General features: G+C 35.9%; 1 protein-coding gene across 2 annotated transcripts in view; it reads right to left on the reverse strand.

Moving 5' to 3' along the window:
• Positions 1-23,769, reverse strand: part of PPFIA2 (PPFI scaffold protein A2) — a 472,833-nt gene that overhangs the window by 138,898 nt on the left and 310,166 nt on the right. For both annotated transcript variants that reach the window (XM_089920005.1, XM_089920006.1), the window contains one exon: positions 6,975-7,091. In XM_089920005.1, the coding sequence (XP_089776131.1) occupies positions 6,975-7,091 (117 nt within the window). The remainder of the gene's footprint in view (positions 1-6,974; positions 7,092-23,769) is intronic.

A 23,769-nucleotide genomic window follows, 5' to 3' on the forward strand; every position in this document is an offset into this window, starting at 1 on the left:
CAAATGGCAAATTCATAAACCCCATAGTTCTGTTTGGTTTCACTGCTTGAAAATTCAATTGATGAATTAAAAGAGAAGTATACACTTTATTATCATGTCATTATGAGAAATTAGATAACTATATAGGGGATCAACACACAGAAGAAAATATTCTGTTAGGGCTATTCAGATGTAAAAAAATTCAAATGATAATTATCTTTGATACAGAGAAGAAATTGGGGCTTAATCAATAATGCATAAAATAAGCCACAATTAACAAAGAACTGAATTTTTGGATGAACAGTTACTGGCAGTAGTTGACATGGAGTGAAGAAGGCATATAAAAATGGGCAAAATACAGTTAATAACTGGACACACCCCTATGGATGAGGGCTTTCAGCTGGAACAGAGCAGAGATCTTTGAAAGAATAGCATTTGTGATAAATGGTATCTTATAGTATTTTTAAATAGATATGTGGTATGTTCATAAGCCAAACATTTAAATATACAGCTAACAGGTCTGTATGAGACTGTGTAGAATCTGTATATTATGGTATTTCATAATATGGCCCAATAGCATGAGGAAATGAAGGTCTTTTGTCATTACTGAGGTGCATATTGCTCACATAGTTATATTAACTTTTTCTAAGTGCCCGTTTTTGTCCTTGGTGGTTCAGTCTAAAACAGCCTTGTATCACTAAAAATCCACAAAACCCTTAACTTTGGTAAAGGCACATCCCATATTTCATCTTTTATAAAACTTCAGCTCAGTGTCCTTCATGTACAGAATGCAACCATTAGACAATAACTAGATTTTCTGATCTCAGAATTATTCTTGCCACCGATTCTTCATTTTGTTTTACATGTTTTTGGCCAAGTTCTTCTGCCTATCTGGCATGAATTAAAGAACTGAAAAAATGCAAACAAAAATATATTTCTGATTTTATACTTATTCAGCCTGCATATTTACATATTACCCAATTATTATGCTGCATTTTATTAATTTAAAGAACAGTCACAAATTAATGTCAAATTCTAAGAGGAGAGAATAACGAGAGCAACACTTTTGAAAAGGGAAGCATCAGCTCGGTTCGTTCAGAGTACCTAAGTTCAAAGTGGGGTGACAAGCAGAGAAGCTTGAGAGGTGAGAAGAGGCCAGCCAGTTTGGAAAGGACCTCCCATGACGTGCCAAGGATGTGCTGTTGTGTGATCACTGGAAAGATCAGCCACCTGTAGCTCTGGGAAGAACTACAGTAATTCCTCAGTCACAAATGAACAAAAAATATCAAAATGTATTGCATATAGTAAAGTGTAACTATTCTTTTGTGAAACTTCAGTTTCAGTTTTACACCCTCATGCACACAGATGTATACATACACATGCATACATACGTGCGTGTGTGCATGCGTAGTAAAATGTTGCAACTAAATCATATTTCTTACAGTGGGTAGCAGACAGGTGGGTCCTTAGTGTTTGTGGAGCCCAAGGCAAACGAGCAAAGAGAGGCCTACATGCCATAACTCCAAATATGTAACAATTATAAATCAAGCTAACAAACTGTCAAATAAAAATATGTCCTACTATCTTCCTTGAAATAATACCTTCACACTGGCTTTTAGGCCAGAATGAATAATTCTCAGACTCCTTGAAGTTCCACACCAGAACTTAGTTACCCAGATATGGCCCTGAACTGTAGCCTGCTCTCCTTCTCTTCTCAGCCTCAGCTCCTTCCAGAATACCGGTCTGCTTTACCTGTATATATGTGGATACCTCAGTCAGCGCTTTCAAACTCTGTGGGACCCAAAAAACAGGTATCCCTTGGTCTCTTCTTAGGTCCAGGGATGGGTGCACTGGAGGGCGGGCAGGGACAGATGTTGCTCCTAGGAACAAGCTCATAAAGGCCCTGAAGGCTGAGGTCTGTTTGGTCAGAAAGTCTGGGCTGCCAGGAGCTTGGCATGTGGTCAAAAAGGGGTGCTGGTGTGGCTCACACCTGTGCAGTTTCCCCTGGTCCCATGGACTCTTCATCCTTAGGGAGAGGCACAGAGGGCCAGAGATAGACCTGCTAAATTGTGGACCCCTCTTCCCCAGGTTTAAAAGCCATACTCATAGTAGTTAAAATTTTTAAATGCTACTGCCTTGGAGCATCTGTTCAGAGTAAAAAAATATAATAGAGATTTTTGGGAAAAAAAGTAAGGACTTAAAAAACAATCATACTCAAGTAGAATAAAATAATCAACTCTAGACAAATAAATATGTGTAATTATGAAAGACTAAAAGATCAGAAAAAAATAAGGTTGAATTAGAATGAATTTTCAAAAATCAATAATAACACCTAGAGAAAGCATCCTGGCATGAAGGAACATGACAGTACAAAGGAGGTGAGAACACCGGGGTTCTCGTTCTTCTCTGGACAAATAAGTCATTTAGCTTTTCTAAGTAGGCATCAATTTCATTGTCTGTAAAATTAAGAAAAGGAAAAAAAGTCTCTAACTGCTTCTGAAGCATTATATGTGAAAAAATGATAAATGGACATAAAATTGTAGTGCAAATGATTTTTTTAAAAGTATCTAATCAAGATGCTTCCATGTTTAAAACACTTCTATGTTTTCCCATTGCTCTGAAAATAAAATTGGACTCCTTAATACAGCTGACAAGAACTTAAATGATCTGGCCCCTGCTCAGTGCCCCTGTGTGGCCTGTCTCCTGCTTCTCCCTCTCCTGACAACTAGACTACATTACCCTGCCATCCTTTCTTCCCAAGAATGTGCCAAGAAGCTCTTTCCCACTGTCGGTGCATTTGCACTTAGTGTTTCCTTTGTTTCAAAAACTCTAAGCTTTTTCATTAACTCTCTGTATTCTTTTGGGTTCTGGTTCAAACTCCACCTCCTGAAAAGCTCTTCAGTGCCATGTCTACCTATCCTCCCCACCCACCTCACACCTGCCCCTTGATCACACTCACTCCCTTTTACATGTATGTGCTTATTGTCTGTGCCCTCATCTGCCCTATTCATTAGCGTCCCAACCACTCAGAACAGGACAAATTTCCCAGCACTTCAGTAAGGTCACCGCTAAATATTTATTGAAAAATGAATGGCCATGAGAACACAGTATTAATAAATATTATAACCATACTGTTTATTGCTTGTAATCAATGTGTCAAGAATTTTGTCATTCATAGTCAGTGTTTCTATTCTTTACAACGAAGCTACCAGTTAGGCATGACTATTTACCTGTAACTGATACTCAGGGAAGTTACAGAGTAAGGACACCCAGGTAGTTATTGGCAGAGATGGGATTTGAATCCAGGTCTACTGACTTCAAACAAGTCACTGTTCCACACTGTCTCTCTGACACTTCCTGTCACAATTAATGTATCTCTCCTTTAAACTCTAGTATCATTTTTGACACCACTTTATTCATAATGTTTTGCAATATTAATTTGGGCAGATTATTTTCACTGCATATTATTTTCACTCCTGCAAATTTTACAGGGAATGTCTTCTGAATCTCAACCGCTGTCTAACATACTACTTACCCACATTACTTAGCAAACATTTGCAGCTGGAAAAAATAACTGGAAGTACAGAATATATGAGCCAGGAGCATTACTATCTCTTTTACAAGAGAAGCATGCTTATTAAAATTTATTTTTCACAAGTTAACTCCTCTCTGGAAAGCAGCAGGAAGAAAGTTATGGATCCTAGCCCTGAACTTTTAATGAGGTAAAATTTAGTATTCTGAAAAATTTTTTATTATCCCGTGAATAATTATGTTCTTCTAGAACACCTGATTAAATCCATGGCACACAGAAACAAAATTGTTTCAGTTAAGCTTATTTTTTTTCTTTTCATTTTTGTTTTCAAAATGTTGGTAGTAATTACACAACTTTTCTATGAGTAGTAGGCCTGTTTCAGAGTGTGCTTTTATGAGGCTATTTTTATCAACTATTTTGTCAACAGAGTTTTCAAGCCACTGCCATAAAACCTCTCCTGTTGGCTAATAACCCACCCTGACTATGTAATTTAAGTAACTTTACTGCCCTAAACAAAGGGCGATCCTTGTGACTAGGATTTGCAAGTCACTTTCTGACAGCTCCACAGCACCTGACAATAGTTTCATGTTTCCTCCCCAACAACCCCTTTGCAGTTTATACACTAATACTACAGTCATCCTACGCTGATAACCTTCGCTACATAGACACTCCCCAAAATAATATTCTCTTTTCCTTTGTTTTAATATACCTTTTAAACACTTGTTACTGAAAAATTAAGTGTTAGGATTTAAATTACAATCCTATAACACTTGTTATTCAATGGTCTTAACATACCTTAAATAATCCTGTTAAAGGGGATAATTTCAAAAAGATGATTTATAATGTTCAGGTGCATAATTTAGCAGTATTTATAAAGGGATGATAAAAATAATAATTAGGATATTATTTCAGCTTTTATCAAAAAATGTCAGCAGTTAGAAGATGAATAAATTCTGGGGATCTAATGTACAGCATGGTGACCATAGTTAATATTGTATACTTGAAAGTTGGTAAGAAAGTAAATCTTAAATGTTCTCACCACACACACACACACACACACACACACACACACACGGTGATGAACTAATCTTATCATGATAATCATTTTACAATATATACTTATACAAAATCATCACACTGTATACCTTAACTTTACACAATTTGTAGAGCAAACCATCACATTGCACACCTGAAACTTATATAATCTTATATGTCAGTTATATCTCAATAAAGTTGAAAACAAAGGAAATATCAGGCAAAGAAATATGATATAAATAAAACGTTTAAAGTGCTTTCTTGAATCATCTAAGGAGTAATATGAATTAAAGCACAGTTTATTTATTTTTAAAATTAAAAAAATATATGACATACACTTTAGGATTACATTGCAGGATAGGGGCATGATATTTTTAAAAATACTAGTATATCATTATTTCAAAGCATTTGGAAATCACTCTTCCTACAATTCTGGGAAATTAAAAAAAAGTATGCCGATAATTACAATGTTTAAAAATCTTTAGTTACATCTATAAAAAAGTGTGAGTGAGTTAGCAATGGCACAGAATTTCTCTTCCACGCTGGCTGAAATGCCTTCACCGAGAACTGGAAGGCAAAGAAAGTTAAAGACAAGTACTTTAAGTCTTCAAGTACTCAGAAACCTCCACGTATATACCACTATCTGTTGAGTCCAATAGAGACAAACATCACTTATTCGCAGGTCCTCATCCTAATACTGTAATCAGATTCTGAAAATTAATCTGACATGAAGTGTCTTATATTCTATAATGCCTAGATATTTAGGGGTTATACCTTAAAAAAATAATATTTGAACAAAACTACATGTATGAGTGCACCACTCCCCAGAAGTACTAGAGGAATGCTTTAAGCACCAAATGGTTTGTTATCGAAGAGACAAGATCTTAAGTTCTTTATGCCTCTGAAAGCATATTTCTTTAATTTTCGTCCAGATAAGCATAATATGGCATCACTATATTTTGAAGACTTCTAAGAAAAAGACTAGATGACCATAAAGTCCATTTTCATACTCAAACCAATGTCATTCTGTAATTCTCTGAGGAAAGGTATAGCACTGTATTACTGATGACATAATTAAAATGAAACAGTAATAGTAAAATGACATGTTAGTTTCCTAAACTGAGGATTGTGTGCAAATGCCCTATTCTAAAGAGCTTGGTGGTTTATTTACTGAATTAATGTCAGTTTACTTATCTGCAGAAAAGAGAAATAAGTTTTATTCAAATTTGAAATATAGCTCATGAAATCTAGCTGTCAGATTGTAGCTTATTGTTAATACCTACCTTAAGATTTCTATAAAATACATTGATAAAGGCTAAAATAGTAAAGCCTTTAATGAAGAGTTGTTTGCTTCTCAGCCACCAGAATTGATGGCGGTCTCAGGAAATGTCTGGTTTACTTGGCTTCTTTTGCTTTTACAGTTGAAGGAGGAAACATAAGAAGCCCCTCCATTTGTTTCAACTGGATAAATGAGGAAGTGCTCAATTTATTATGATAAGAAGTCTAGTGCTATTTGTTTTGTGGTACAGTCACTTGCTTCTTAATCGCTATGTTTTAAAACCTCCTGATATTCACAATGACACCAATTTAGCTACCTGATTTATGAGGTCTTGATGATTAAGGAGCTCAAGCATCCAGGGCTATAACTTGCAAATATCCAGGAGATGGTCTAACTCTCATGCACAGGATGTGCAAATGCCTATGTAATCTTAATCTGATTCCAGACCTACCAGCAACTGACCTTTCTCTTGTGCTGGGAACAAGTGGTTCCGCACAGAAAAGCGCCAAACAAACTGTTGGTTTCCTTGGCCTGGGTCTATGCCCCACCCGAAAGGAAAATCAATTTCTTCTAAAAAACAGTAAAAGTCTAATGACTTCAGATATCTTTCAATGTAAATTTTCATCAACTGGAGTACTGCTGTAGTCTTATCAAACACATGGAAAATAAGTCAAATAAGATATTATAAAAAAGTTTTTGCAGCGATAAGCCACAGATTAGTCACGAATTTTACATAATATCGCTTATAAATCAAAATTATTTTTACTGTATTTTAAACAGTCCTGGATATAGATTATTAATATATCTATAGAGATATATAGATATATTTAGATATTTATTCAATTTATAATTTATTCAATTATAGATATGTTCAAACAGATACGTAATTAAATTCTTTTTAAGAGAATCAAGTTAATAGCAAGTAATGAGAAATTCAAATATATATATGTGCATAAATCCACACATATATTATTTTTGAGAGAATCAAATTAGGAGCAATTAATGATAAAGGAAATAATAATGCACTTTTGATCAACAAGTCAAAACACAGTAATGTTTATTACATGAATTACACAAATACTTCATACTCCTGTCAAACGATACAGCAAATAAACACTTCCACATAAGAGCATGTCATATGTGTCATACCTTTTCATGGACTTTCTGGCCAGGTTCCATCCCTTCAAGATGTTCTGACTCTGTGGATCCCTCACTTGATGCCATTTTTCTTTGTATATGAACATTTTGTTCACGCAAGGCAACAATCTGCAAAATAAAAGCACTATGCCTTTAAAATCTAAAATAGAGCATGAAGTATAAGAAAACTGAGTTTACTTGAATGTGGCTAAGTAATGAATACAAACATATAGAAAATAAACATTAAATTTTACTCATATTATAAGTTCAAGAATATTTCTAAAATTTAAGCTAGCATTTCAAATAATATTTATAATATTTATAGGAATGTGAAATTAAGAAAATATTTTCTAGTTGGAAAATGTATCTATCTAGCTTGAGATGTTTTTAAATCAGTGGCATGATACATGTGTTATTAATTCAGAAATTACTTTTTAATTTAACTTATGAAATGTAATAAAATTTGTATTAGTCTTAATTTTTAAAGTATGAAAGAAAGATAAATCAGAAAATTGACAACTAAAAACTTATTATGAGCACATTCATCTTCCCTAAGAGACAGCACATCTGCAATTTTAAAACAAGCAAATAAAGAAGCTAGACTTAAACAATTTGTGCTACTATCATGAGCATTTAAAATTAAATTGGTCTCATTGTCATTATTTTAACGGCCGTTATTTTAGTAATTCTAGTCCAAATATAGTTAATTTACAGAAAAAAAATTCTCAGAAGGCAATTAATTCTTGCAAAATTTTAGCTCAATTTATACCCATGATACTTTGAACTTAGAAACAGATTCTCAGATAGTTGTAGTTTAAGTGATCTTAATAATATACAGAGTGGAAAATCACATCCTAGCATTTTTAAAATATATTTGCTATTTATACATATTATTTCGAAAATATTTTACATTATATTAATACCATAAATTATTTGTTTCTTGGCAAGTTTTATTATAGTATCAACTCAGATATTGAGTCAGTATTGGTTCTAGGGGAAATCAATGTCCATAGTATTTAGCACATATTAAGCATATAAGTTTAATATGATTCAATATTTATTGAATTTTATATTTAATATTTATATTAAATAAATATTGAATCATATTAAAATTATATGTTGAAATTATGAGACCAACGTGTCACACAGACAAAGAATTATCAAGTAAACAAAAGACATCGAGAGATTGGGTATGTGTCCTGCTGCCTGCCATTGCTGCCCACATGCCAATGATATATTCATGAGAAAAAGTGATTTTGCATATGACCTCCAGCAATTCAACACATAACTTATCATTTCTTAAGGGCATATCACCACATAATGAAGAACAACTCTGTAAAAGCTCTTCTCTCCTGTAGTACTGCAATCACCAAATAATTGGTTCCCTTACTCCCATTCTTGCCCATCTACAATCTATCATCCACAAAGCAGCCAGATTCATCTTTTAAACTTAAGTTATATTGTGTCACTCTTCAGCTTTCCGAAGAACCTCTCTGTTTTCCCAACTTGTTTAGCATAATTTTAAACTTCTTAACAAGGTCTGTAACACCCTACATGATCCTTTCTGCCACAATGGCCTCCTTTCTGTCCCTCAAACAAACCTGGCACTTTCTCACCCAGAACTGAGGAACTTGCTGATCTTCCTGCCTGAAGGATTTTTCCCCAGCTCAGACTACAGCTGACACAATCTCAGCTTTCAAAAATCAGCTGAAAAACCTACTTCTCAGATAAAGTGTACCTAGCCATTATACTTTTTACAATATATCTGTGTTTATTTTGGTGTGTATCTTACTCATTAAAAACTAATATTTTACTCCTTTATTTATTTACTCACTTTGCTTGTTTATTTAGCTAGCAGAAGTCCTAATGATATCTCATGGGAAAATAATTTTCAAAGGAATACATTATTGAAAACAACATTTTCATATGAAGCAGCACATCACATTAGTATGTGCAGGGATTTAATATAAATGTTAAATTAAATAATAAATGGATATAGAAAAACAAAGAATGTAAACCTAATTCATTCCGAAAAAACAAAAGATAAAGATTTACTGTGCTTGAGAATCATCAGACATTCCTCTCATGTTAGTTAGTGTAGAAATGAATTACATCAAAGGAAAAACAAGAGTGAAATAGTCCCTGGATATATCATTTTCATATTACATTCTTAACATCTTTCTCTTGCATAAAGCAATAATATTATAATCAATACATAATAAAACTTTATTATGAATTTTTAAATTAAAGTATTGTATGCTAACATTTCACTAAGATAACATCCATGACTTAAATATGTTAAGACAACAGTAACAATAAATTTTAAAATTCTATGCTTTTTCTTTCATTATTGAATTAGAAGTGAAGAGAGACCTTTTTAAAAAATATTTAAACATCAAACTTAACTCTCAGTTTACAGAATAACTTCAATTTGTTTAGTAGTTCAGATAAATATCAAATACACCATGGTGCCTAAAATAAAGCAGGCCATCTATAAAGATTTACTGAATGACTCAGTGAAATGATAAATTAATGACCTTAATTAGAAAAGTCAAAACACCAAATTCACATGGAAAACCTTGTGCAAATATGGTTGTGCCACTATATTAAAAAATTACAAACTTCCAGTTTTTCATAAAATATATACATGACAATTAATTCCAAGACAAACTTTTCAACCACTAACATGCAAACTCTACTTTTTCTAAAAAGTCAATCCTGCAAATTAGATTTTTGAAACTGGAGAATTGATGCAGGATCCTCTACATTCTCTATCATTCTAATATGATTATATTCTGCTCTATTTTTGCTCAATAACAAATTATCCTGGGTAGTTATGAAAGCAAAGCTTCAGCATCTGATTTTATTGTAGGTGTTAATAAGCTTGATTCTTCTTCCTTTCACACTGGGGAAAGTGAGAGGTTCTCTCCTGCGAATACAACTTTGGGGGTTGGGTCTGCTCTTCTGTGTGTTCAAAAGTGCAGAGAAGGTCACCTAGAAATCTGTAGCTGAAGGTAGCACAGGCCTCTTTAGGAAATTCTCCCAGCTGGCCTGACAAAGGAATGCAGTAGGTGGCTTCAGAAGTGGTTTACAAATATAGCAAGCAGAATGAAAGTGGCTGATAGCCTTAAAACATTCTCTGGGCTCTACTGACAGAAAACGCTGTTAAAGGGAGGGCTTAAGTGACTTGTCTAGAATAGTTAAGTAGGACTGGATCCCTCACTGTTAAACAGCATGACCTGTTACAAATAGGATGGCGTGGTGGTTAGGACAAATCACTTCTGGGGAGTCTCTGTTGCTTACTCAGTTGTGGCATAAATGCAACAATGCACTGGAAACCCACTATGTGCCAAGAACTGTGTTGAACTATTTTAATCTGCAAATTAGGTCTTATGATCCACATTTGACAAGTGATTAAACTGAGATAAAGAGAATTTAATGAGAACTAAGGAATCAAACAATAGTCCTTATCTTTATACTTTGTACTATGTCACATTGTCTCACATGGCTTTGCATTTGGGCTCTATTAAGTCAGGGGAAGTTAATGGTGGGTGAGGATGGGAAGGAAGCATTTCCTTTCCAAGCACTGCTACCCTCCCACCTTGGAATCCTTTGTACTTCATTGAAGTATGGACCCCTCCCTGGACAGATTCACATATAGGCAGAATTTTGCATGCATTTCCACACATACCAATCCACTGAGGCCCATGGAACACTGGTCAAGAGAAACTTTCTACAGTCATTTTAACTGATCAACCATGATCTGTCAAGTGTTTGTTGACATTTGTTTTAAAATGCCCAGAATCCATTCATATTCCTTTTGGTGACATTACATTTTCACTGGGGAATTTTCCTTCCCCACTCTAACCTCAGAGAGACTGTCAATCAGGGGGCCAGACTCATGGCCAATGGGTGGGCACATGATCTAAGCCAGGGCAGTTAGAACATTCCTTGAGAGAAATTTCTGGCAGAGATATGGGGGAAGAGTCTCCTTTCTACTATGGAACGTAAGCTGGTGGGATATGATCAGAGTTCTGTTTGCCATCAGTTCCTCCTCATAGAGAAGCAGGTAGAAAAGCTGGAGCCCTGATGAATTACTTCTGCTGCTGATTTTAGCCATAAATCAACTCTATCCCTGGCATTTCAGTAAAATAAGCCCAAAATTTCCCCTCTGTGCTCAATCGTGTTTGGATTCGTTTTCTGTCATTTGCAACTAAAAGTGTATTTGCACTTATTTGGGAGGTGGAAATGTGCCCTTCTGGCCAACCCGAGCCAGGTACTTCCCAGTCACCTCTCCTGATCCTGGAGGTCCATATGTTACAGAGATTTGGGGTGTGTTTATTTAAAAAAAGACACATGCAACCCATGGAGGTGGGGTGGAATTTGGGGATCAACCATTAACAAGTTCACATCTGATACTACTCAGCCATAAAAGAAGAATGAAATAATGCCATTTGCAGCAACATGGATGGACCTAGAGATTGTCATACTGAGTGAAGTTAGTCAGACAGAGAAAGAGAAATATCGTATGATATCGCTTACATGAGGACTCTAAAAAGAAACGATACAAATGAATGTATTTACAAAACAGAAATGGACTCACAGATTTAGAGACCGAACTTATGGTTGCCGGGGGTGGGGGGGTGAAGGGTGGAAGGGATAGTTAGGGAGTCTGGGATGGATATGTACACACTACTATATTTAAAAAGGATAACCAAAAGAACCTACTGTATAGCACAGGGACCTCTGCTGAATGTTATGTGGCAGCCTGGATGGGAGGGGAGTCTGGGGGAGAATGGATACATGTATATATATGGCTGAGTAGCTTGGCTGTGCGCCTGAAACTATCAGAACATTGCTTATCGGCTATACTCCAATACAAAGTAAAAAGTTAATTTTTTTTTTTTTTTAAATCTGGGGCAAAAAAAAAAAAAGAGTTCTTTAGAAAAAAAGAACACATGAGGGTGTACCGGTACTCATTCAGGCTAGTCAAGGTGACAAGGAGGAGGAAAAATAAAAAAGGAAGAAGATAAAAGAATGACAGGTGACTCAAAAAGCTAACGTACTTCAGCTAAAACTCTGGCATCTGTGTGATTCTTGCTCTCTGGCTTATTGCTTTGCCTTGACCCTTCTTCGTGTTTCCTGATAGCTCATTAAGCTTCTGACAGCCTGACTCACTGCTTCTAGGCACTCCCAAACCCATTATATTCCCAAGGCAGCCTTCCAAGTTTTTTTCTTTAAACCTTTGCCTCTGTCAGGTTGTTTTTGGCTCTTATCAATCTCTGACAAGCTCTGAGCTCACACAGTGGACTACTGGTGGTCTTGGTGGCCAGTCTTCTAGTCAGGAAAATTCCCCAGCCCCCATCCCTTTTTCTACCAGACTATTTCAGGGTTCCTAGTATGTCTTGCAACAGACTCTCTTCTATCCTCTTTCTTTGAAAAACAGTTTTCCTTGATGACCTGGAGAGATTCATTCATTTCACATATATTCATTGATATTTCACTGATGATATATCAGGTATTAGGAAAATTAATAGGCGGAAAAGGCAAAGTTCTTTAATTCATTCTTGTTGGGTGAGACAAACTACAAACAAAAATAAGTGGAATACATTTTTAAATGGCGATAATTGCAAAGGTAAAATTAAAGCAAGGGAGGGATGCTATGAGGTGCAGTTTAATTAGGAATTAGGTGATTTCTGAGTATAGACCTGAAGATGAGAGGCAGGAAGCAATGTGGCTATCTGGGAGAAAAACTTTCCAGGCAGAGGGTTCAGAAAATGAAATTCATTATTGAAAACAAAGGTTTGAGATTCATAAAAATGTTTTAGTGAGTTCTTCATATGATGTAAGATGTCCTCTTCAAAAGACAGCTAAAACATCACTGAAAGTTGACATCTTGGAAACTTCAGGTGTCAGGAAATGCACAGAAACATGTGATTCTTAAGAGAAATGTGATTTGGGAGAAAATAATAGAGTCTATTTCATATCTCTATATTCTCACATTTCTCAAGTGTTTAAAATGTATTTTTTTTTCATATTTTGTTGCTCTTTATTTATTCCTAAACTTCCAAGTTTATCTGTGGGGTCATATCCCTTCAGCCTGAAGAACTTCCTTTAACTTTCTTTTACAGCAGGCCCACAGATGATAAATTCTCTTAGCCTTCATTGAGAATGTCTTTATTTTACTTTCATCCCTGAAGGATATTTTTTGCCAGATGTAGAGTTGTTGACAATTCTTTCCTTGAAGCACTTTATTATTATTGTTATTTATTTATTTATTTTGGCTGTGTCACGTGGCATGCGGGATCTTAGCTCCCTGACCAGGGATCGAACCCATGCCCTCTGCTGTGGAAGCACAGAGTCCTAACCGCTGGACTGCCAGGGAAGTCCTTTGCAGCACTTTATTTTTTTAATTAATTAATTATATTTTTGGCTGCACTGGGTCTTTGTTGCTGAGCGCGGGCTTTCTCTAGTTGTGGCGAGCGGGGGCTACTCTTCATTGTGGTGTGCGGGCTTCTCATTGTGGTGGCTTCTCTTGTCGTGGAGCACGGGCTCTAGGCACGTGGGCTCAGTAGTTGTGGCTTGCAGGCTCTAGAGCACAGGTTCAGTGGTTGTGGTGCACGGGCTTAGTTGCTCCACGGCATGTGGGATCTTCCCGGACCAGGGCTCGAACCCGTGTCCCCTGCATTGGCAGGCGGATTCTTAACTACTGTGCCACCAGAGAAGTCCCTAAAATGTATTAATCTATTTATTCAACAAATATTCATTGATCATTGTTCTAAATATGAGACACCGCTGGGGAAAAAAGCCCTTCTCTCAAAAAGCTTACATTCTAGTAAATGAAGGAAACAAAGAAAGAAGCAGTAAGGCAACAACAATAAAATAACAATCATTTAATGAGCTCTTACAATGTGCCAAAAACTGTGCTCAGCACATTATATAAATTTTTCTTCTTTACATCATTTCATCTATACTATCTTTTCTTCCAAGTTTAAGATTTCTTGAGAGCGGACCCTGAGACAAGTAATTTCACACAGTAGTTTATTTGGAAGGTGATTCCGAGAAGCATAGCATTCTTAAATATTCTTAAAAGGCCTAGGATGAGTCCTGGCCCTTCTAGGTGTTACTGGTTGTATGATTTTATACAAGTTTCTTAACCTCAAGTTCATGTTCCTCTGCTATAAAATGAGGGATAATAATACCTATGTTTTAGTGTGTTTGGACTGTAAAATACTTAATTGTATATGATGTACTGTAAGCATTTATAATGTAATAATGATCACCTTTATCTTCTTATTCATACTTCATGTTCTAGCTTATTGAAGGACTTGCAGTTACACACACCCAAAATGCCATCTTGGCTGTGAGTTTTTATATTCATTTGGAATGCTCACGCACAGAACTCCTAAAACCCTTGTAAATTCCTGACAACAGCACTCAGGGCATCTTTTTTTCTAATGGGGGATTCTGGGTGGGCTCCTGGATGGGGGCTCATCGCCAGAAGGATCAAGCTGTGATTTCAAGCTTGGAATTTTTAGCTCCATCCACCATTCTCCAGAGAGGAAACAGGGGCTGGAAATGAACTTAATGACTGATATGCCTATGTAATGAAGCCTTCATAAAATTCCCAAAAGTACAGGGGTTGGGGAGCTTCCAGGTTGGTGAACATATCCACATATTGGGAGGGTGATGTATCCCAACTCTATAGGGACAGAAGGTCCTGAACTCGGGACCCTCCTAGACCTCACTCTGTGTATCTTTTCATCTGGTTGTTCATCTGTATCCTTTATCATACCCTTTAATAAACTGGTAAACGTAGGTTAGGTAAATGTTTTCCTGAGTTCTATGAGCTGCTCTAGCAAATTAATCAAACCCAAGGAGGGGTTAGTGGGAGTCTCTGATTTATACCCATTCAGTCAGAAGCACAGATGACAAATTGGACTTGCAATTGGCATCTGAAGTAGGGTGGGAGTGGGACTGAGCCCTTAACCTGTAGGATCTGGTGCTACCTCCAGGTAGATAGTGTCAGAATTGAGTTAAACTATAGGACACTCTGTTGGTGTTGCAGTGAATTGTTTGGTAGGGGAAAAACTCCTGTACAGCTGGTGTTGGAAGCGCTGCGAGTGTAGCAGCAGTGTGAGCGGAAAGGAGAATCACAGAAGGTAGGACAGAGTTTTTCCTTACACACCCTTCCTCCTCCTTAACTCTTCTCAGTTATCTTTCAGGTCTTAGCTTATATGTCATGCACTGTGGGATGGTTGGCATCCCAGCGATTTAAGTTACATAATTCCTTAGCATTCTCCAATAACTCATATCATACAAATTATCACTCGTTAGCACAACTGGCTGTTAGTTTTCTGACTGCCCATTTTGACGCTGAGTGCCTTGAGACCAGAAACTATATCTGATTGATTATTTATTCTCAGTTCTTAGTAAACTTTCTGACAAGTAGAAAGCACTTTAGAAATATTTATGGAGTACTGAATGACAGCAGACTGTATGAATGGAAAAGTCCTATAGGGAGTTGGAAAAATTGGATGGAAAAATACTTGAGAATGTATACATGGAGAAGCAAATTAGTTATCCACATAAAAGACCATATGAACTTGAAGTCTTTCCTAAAGTTCATTACATGATTCAAGGTTAAAAAGGAGCCCTGGGCATGGAAGAGCTCACTGGGGAAATACAGAAAGAAAAGAACAAGAAATATTGACATAGCCTTGTAGGATATTCACAACTCTCAGTGTGAGGAGGTGATGTAGAAGGCACAGACAACTGTAAAGGAGGATAGGGATAGGACCATGGAAGGGCAGCTTAAAGAAAGTCTACAAGAGATGCTCTATAAATATAAAGTAAAAGGCAATTTCATTGTGTCTTAAAATATTAAAAAAAAAAACCTTACAAGTGTATGGTAGCCTAGGTAATATGATTGAGGTGCACTGAAGTACACACTGTGTTTATATGCTTTAGACTTAGGACAGACTGACATTAGATGGAAAGTGGAATTCCAAGGGTATCCAGAAACTTGTTTCTGCCAACAAAATTCTTAAAGTGGAAACAGAAAAGCAATGTAAATTAATTTAATTTTCACTTTTTTTCCTCTTCCTCATCTTTTTGAAAATGTCAATGTATGAGACATTTCCCTGAAGTTGGATAAGGAAGGAAGACAAATAAGGAATAGGAGTTTAGAAATTAAATGTATAATTAAGAACTGCTAGCAATAATAATAGTTGCTCTATGTTGAACATCAATTATATGTCACATACACGCAAAGCAATTTACATACATTATTTAATTTAATCTTCCCAGTAACCTTATAAACTGGGTATTTTTATTTTATAAGTAAGGGAACTAACATAAAGGGCATAAATAATATACTTGAGGTCATACAGAAAAAGATACAACAAAGGTTTCCAATCCAGGTATGATACCTTCAAAATGGATGGTTTTTAAGCATTATGCTATAATGCCTTTTGAAAATTAATGAAATGATTCACTGCATACACAATCCAAATATTTATCTAGGTCAGGACTACAGTTCTGTGGTCTGATAGCAGGGGAATTTATCTGCCCTGATTTGGCAAAACAATTTAGACACATAAGATGTCTTCAATTATTTTTAGGAATAGAAATCATGCTGTTTACATTATTTATCATTTTTATTTATAATTCTTTTGTGGCACAGGCATTCCAGTTTACCTTGAAAATTTCCCAGCTACTTTCTAAAATAAATCATGTCTACCATACTCATGCTAATTCTCCAGGGACCTTCATTCTGATGTTTTTAAATTCATATTTGCCTTTACGTATTTAACAACAACTTCCAGACAGTGCCCACATCTAATTAACAAAGATTCTTTTCATCTATTTTTACCCCAAACTCAATTAACAATTCCAAGAGTGAGAGTTACAGAATTCTCACTACACCAACACATAATTTGCTTCTACACAGATAACTTATTCTAATTTAGCTGAATTCCAGGCTTAGATTACACTGAGGTTGCAACATGAAAAAAACAAAGACAAAGCAACTAGTAGAACAGAAAGGATTTACAATTTACACTTAAGCAACTCAACTCTCCAGACACAATAGTTTGGATTTGTGTTGTTATATATTAATTGGGAAACCAAAAAGATTGAGACACTTATTCAAACAGAACTAAGGATACTAAGGCAATAGCCATTTCACTTTCCAGCTCTGGCTTTATGGACGTAAGATTTATGAGCATCACTGAAGCATATTAAAACCAGTGAAAAGCAACTTCATGTATTCCAATGCAGTTTGATCAGCTCATGTGTAACATTAACTTTCATTGTTTTTCAGTGAGAATGGATAGACTGAAAACCTGTGAAACGTAACTGATCCAATGAACAATCAAATCGTCTTGAGATGGGAATCAGAGGTTTGTATTGTGAGGATTAACCCCTTGTCAAGTTTAAAAAATAGTTATTTAATTAATGATTTAAAGAATGAATCCATTTATCCTAATGAATGACCAGGTAGCTTGGAGGTGGGAAGTATAGTTTAATTTGGTGGTTGCTTAGAATTTTTACCACTATACTATTCAGTCAATAAATAATTATTGAATTAATTAGAACATACTGCATACTTTTATTTTTAACCTCCTCCACTCTGGCTGACCAGCCTTTCCAATTCCCATTAGATGAACTGACTGGATATTAAAATTTAAAAGCACATCACCAGTAAGTTTCTGGTGACGCTTTGATGAAAAAGATAGTACACAAACAGTACATGCAATTTGGCTATTTCCAAATTTTACATCTGCTTATATCTAAAAACATAAGGATACCTTGTATGACTACGGAATCTAAGCTTATTTAGTTTTTAATGATGAAAAAATTCTTTTAAGATAATATTAAAGATTTTTAAGACCATTCTTAAAACAGTAACTGTCATGCAAAACTGTTATTTTTAGTTTTAAGACAATGGTTGAAAGAACAATAACATTTCAAATGTTTCCTTAGATAGATTTGTTTTTACAGTGAATGATTAAGATTTCTATTTCCAACGTTAACTATAACATTCAACAATAGTAATTTCAACAATAGCTGTATTTTAGTATAGTTATTGATATGTAATTCTGATCTAAATTACAACTCTCTATCAAACTATCTCTATCCTTTTCATCTAATTGGTATTTCAGTCATTACATTTTTCTGATACTTGGTTGCTCTTTATTTTTATTTATTTCCACTATTCAAATAATTCTTTAATATTTAAAACGATAATAAAATCAAATGCTGGCATTATCATTAGAAGCATATAAATGCATTAGAAGCATATAAACAAAACAACTTAAATTGGACAGTATTAGTGGACTTTGTTAAGGCACAGTACTGCTATTGTAGAAGAGTAGCAGCTAAGAATGGCATTAGATGAAAGAATAGTAATAAAAATGGCCAAGGAGGCTGTTAGTGTGGTAAAGTAGAGGAATTAATCCAGAGAACAAAAGCAAAAAAGAAGTCCTGAAGAGTTTTCCCTAAGTGTCAATAATAGAAAAACACACACTGAACAAATTTTATTTTTCACTGCAAGAAAGCAAGCCTCAGTTGAAAATATAAATAAGCAAATAAATAAATGAGGAGGGGTGGAAAATATTCATTGATGTAAACAAGTGACACTGAGAAGTGCAACACCACATGTAAACAACTGCAATAATTCAGTGCTGAGTGCTGAGAATGGTGGCAGCAATTCAGTTGAAAGTTTTGAATGTCATGGAAAAAGTATATTGCAATCTCCATCACCCTGGAAGGTGCCATTGCTAATAACTTCCCTCCCTAAAGAAGACAGCAGAATCCTACTTAAAAAATAGTTTAATTAAAAAAGGAGGCCATTAGATTGAGGTGGCGCTAATGCCAAAGCAACCTACAGAAGCAAACCAAAATCTAAGCCTGTGACGCCTCAAGACTACACGACCAAACGCTTAGGATAACCGATCACAAACAGCCAGTTAGGATTTAAGCTACAGCCAATCAAATAATTTCTCTTCTTTGCTCCTGCACTATTTCTGAGGGTTTCCCCTGGCTCCTATGGTGGAGCACTCCTGACCACTTCTGGTTTGGCATTGCTCGATTTGATTTGATTTTTTCAAATAAACTCTTACAAGATTTTAATATGCCTCAGTTTATCTTTTAACACTTGTCTCAGAATGAAAAAAGCAAATAGGACTTACTATAGGTATTGATTATGATAAAGTACTTCTTGACATGGAACAAAGGCTTACTTCTTCGTTTTCCCCACAGTCACTACCACTAGGTCCCTTACTCTCTAAAGTCAGAAGTATCAAAATATGCTAATTTGGTTTGGGCTTCAGCTAAAGGCAGAGGGACAACTGACTACATATATCCCTTCTCCTCCAAATAAACAAAAAAGAAAAGCAAAATGAGGAGACCGAGTTATGCTGAGAAGAGGGTCGCAGCAAACTGAATAGTCCATTGAGAACTTACGTTTATAGAGTAGCAGGTACACTCTGTGACTAAGAGTCTGTCTTCAAAAGTCTCAATATTTACTCTTTTATGAATTATGCTGACATGAATAAAAGTTTCTTCTTTAGTTATTTCATGTATACAAGGTAGTATTAAATTCATCAAGCAAAGACTGATTATTAAATTAAAAAGGTAGGTCTAGATAATATCAATCACATCTCTGTCATCTGTTTATTCAACTGCAGTCCATCTGCTGTCAGGGAATTTGGGATGTTTTAGAATGAACATTCTGTTTTAGTAATCCAAAGGTGCTATATTTCCATCAACATATATTTGAATCCTTTAAAACATCACATTAAAATTCATCTCTGTGATCTGAGTACTAACCAGGCTTGGACCCTGCTTAGCTGCAGAGATCAGAAAAGATATCTGGTGCATTCTGGCGGTTGGGGGCAGGGGAGAATGGGGAGTTGTTGCTCAATGGATATAAAGTTTCAGTTATGCAAGATGAATCAGTTCTAGAGATATGCTGTACAACATAGTGCCTATAGTTAACAATATGGTATTGTGCACTTCAACATATGTTAGGAGATGTTGAAATAACTTTCTAGGTCCGAGATGGACCCACATCAGCAAACCAGACCTTAGGTAACTTAGGTAACTCTGTCCTTGTAAATGCTCTTCATGACCAGAAAAGCAGCATATCCAGTCAGTCAACTCCAAACACCAAGCCAACTCTGGGCCTTCCCACCCATAACAAGGTGAACAGTGTGGGCCCAGACAATCAGATATTTTCTATTTTTCTCTTCCTTGTTCTTTATTCTCTATCTTATAAAAGCTTCTTGCCTTCCATCCCATTTTGTAGTTTTCTGAAAAGAGACTGTCCACTTCACAACGTGTTAAATAAAGCTGGTTTGTATCTATCACCTAAATTGTTTTCTTTCAATAATTTTTTTTTTTTTTTTTTTTTGCAGTACGCAGGCCTCTCACTGTTGTGGCCTCTCCCGTTGTGGAGCACAGGCTCTGGACGCACAGGCTCAGCGGCCATGGCTCACGGGCCCAGCCACTCGGCGGCATGAGGGATCTTCCCGGACCTGGGCACGAACCCCTGTCCCCTGCATCGGCAGGCGGACTCTCAACCACTGCGCCACCAGGGAAGCCCTCAATAATTTTTTAATGGAGGATAGATCTAATCTAAGTGTTCTTATGACAAAAACAAAAACAAAAGCAAAACAAAACCAACAAAAGAACACAAGGACCTTTTTTGGAGGTGATATATATGTTTATTACTTTGACTGTGGTGATGGCATCATGAATGTATGCATATGTCCAAACTCATCAAAATGTATACTTGTACAAAATGTACATTTTTTGTATATTAATTATACCTCAATAATGCTTAAAAAATCAAAATGGCCAACAAGCCTATGAAAAAAATAAAATAAATCTCTTTGGAGATGGACTATACTATTCTTTCAGCACCATGAAATTTGACCTCCTCAGCCAGGCAGGGCTAATACTGTAAGTACATAGTTGAGGTTTGTTGTTGTTGTTGTTTTCCTCCAATCAGGGCAGAAGTGACAAAATTATAGGCTGTGTCCTGGAACAATTCCTTTTATCTCTGTTATGCTAAGGAAAAGAGTCTTAAGGGAAAGAAAAGCATTTCAAAGTGCTTGAAAGTACTTGAGAAAATGTAGAAGGCAGAAACAATATCCATTAGTCATCCTTGCTTATAAAAAAAGCAAGCCAGGGCAATAAAAAGGCTTTATCCATTTAGTTCCTTCCTTAGAAATCACAAAAGCAGCATACTAAACCCATTATTCTGAACAATTCTTTTTAAAGTAATCCATTTGCTTGGGTTCTAAAGGTAGTAATCTTGCGTTATATTCGTTTGCACGCATTACAATTTTATTTTTATGTGATTTTTAAATGTATACATATTATAAAATGCCAGAATTGGAAGGGTCCACAACTTATGTGGCCTTTATACCTTATTTTTATGGGTGAAGAAAATGAAGTTTACAGAGAATGAATGGTAAGCCTCTTCCCATCCCCAGTAAATTGTCACCTGGTCAGTCCCACGGTGGACACACACTCCACCTCTCCAGATCTCAGTTCAATCATCTTATTAAAATGGAGTCGAACAGTATCATGGCTAAAAAGATCAACGTCAACATCAATAACAATAATATTTACTGAAAGATACTTCGTGCCAAGCACTTTTAAGCACTCTACATGTGTCACCTACAAATTGACACTTGCCATCGACACTTGCCATCTACCTCTACGAAGATTAAATTATGAACCACTGCAGCTGCTGACCTTCAACACCCCGTGAAAGGAGTTCAGGGTGGAGATCAAGAATGAGGCACTCTGTGCTCTGGGAAAAACTGGCAGAACAGGTCTTCAGATCGTTAGATATTTTCAGGAGAAGATTTTATGAGCCCAATTCTTGTACCTCCTCATATTTAGAAAAGCACTAAAATCCTTCATGGTGATATCTACTCCTCGTGACTAGCAGTAACCTTCATGAAACTAGCAGAAAACTTCTGTAAAAAATATGTACTTGATTGCAGGTACTCCCCCTTCACCAAAATCACATATATATTGACCTTCCCGCCTACCTCTTCGGAGCAGTTTCTTAGAGCTATCTGAAATGCTATCTCCTGGGCTATAGTCCTCATTTTGCCTCAACTAAAACCTAACTCACAACTCTCACCTTGTGCATTTTTTTCAGTCGACAGTGTACTAACTCATTTAACCCTTACAACAACCTGATGAGGTAAATTCTATTAGAGTTGAGGTAATTGACGCAAAGAGGTTATAAGGAAATCGCCTGTAGTCACAGAGCTAGCAGAGAGCAGAACCATTTAGGGGGAAAGTAAATACCCAGGTGTGGTGGTTACAGCTCCTGTTTGGAGTATGCTTACTCCTTTCCTTTCTTGTCATCAGCCAGGGCAGAATATATTCACAGTACCCAATTGAATAGTCTAGATAGAATGATGGTTTTGTACTTGCCACTTTCTCTCCACTTGCCCACACTAACTTCTAACTGCTTCTTACTATCCACTTCTCATAGAACATTGCATATTTTTGTCTCCTTCCTTCTACTGTGATACATATCTCACTGTGTTGTAATCTGCAGTTTATGGATTCTATGTCCTATATTTATGTTATATTTAGATCAAGATTCTTATTAGCAGTTCAACATCATCGTGATGCTTCCTTAAAATGCAGATTTCATTAAAATGGAATCTGCATTTTAATATTCTTCCAGGTGACCATTATACACCCTTCAGTTTGAGGACCAATGCATGTGAAGTCTTCAAGTACAGAGAATTTTTTTCTTGCTATTGCTGTATCGCAGGTAGAGGCAGGAGCCCCGTGAAAGGCTGCTGAAGGCTGTGACAGAGTAAGCCTCTAGGACATGACCTAAGTGATCATGTAGTGCAGGGGTGGCCAGCTACATCCTCCAGGCTGCCTATTTTTGTCAGGCCCACTAGATAAAAAAGGTTTTCACATTTTGAATGGTTGAAAAAAATCAAAAGAGGATAATACTTTGTGATACATAAAAATTAAAAGAAATTCAATTTCCATTGCTCATAAATAGGTTTTTACTGGAACAGGGCCAAGCTCGTTTATTTACATAATTGTCTGATTGCTTTTGCTCTATAATGGTAGAGTAGTTGTGGTAAAGAGCTTCTAGCTCACAGAGTCTAAAGTATTTACTAGCTGGCCCTTTAAAGAAGTCTGCTGATCCCTGGTATAGTGGCCCACATCCATCTTTTTCTTTATAAACTGTTCAAATGGACTCAGTGAAAGTCAGAATTATAACTCTACTTCCTGACTTTTAGACTTATTCTCTCTATTCACTTTCATACATTATTTCCAATTTCACTTAAATAAGTAGAAACATAGAATAAATTATCCCTGAAATGCAATTACCTGATGAAGTGGATATGTTTTTTTACATGCTCTTTGCTAAACTCATGTCTAAATAAGAATGTTTTAGATGGCATTGGTTAATATTACAAAAGTAAGAACTGAGAGAACACAGAAAAAACCTAAAAATAAGTGTGGATTATATTTGCAGTGCTTTCTATCCATAGCTCTGTGTAACTTGTTTTATAGAATTTTTCTCTACCTAAAGTTAATTTTAAATCAAAAATTTCTAACATAAGCTCTTTGAGGGCAGGGAGTTACTTCTTACTTGGTTACTGGTATGTCCTCAAGACCCAAGAAGTACTTGGTACATGTCCAGTAGATTTTACAGAGTACTGATTAAGATCATGAACTATGAAGTAGAATTCTGGTTCTACCACTTTCTGACAGTACGAACTTAAGTTATTTACCTTCTCTG

This window comes from Delphinapterus leucas, chromosome 11, assembly GCF_059928025.1.
Source record: "Delphinapterus leucas isolate spDelLeu-1000000601 "Yukka" chromosome 11, BTC_Dleu_Yukka2, whole genome shotgun sequence".
NCBI lineage: Eukaryota > Metazoa > Chordata > Mammalia > Artiodactyla > Monodontidae > Delphinapterus > Delphinapterus leucas.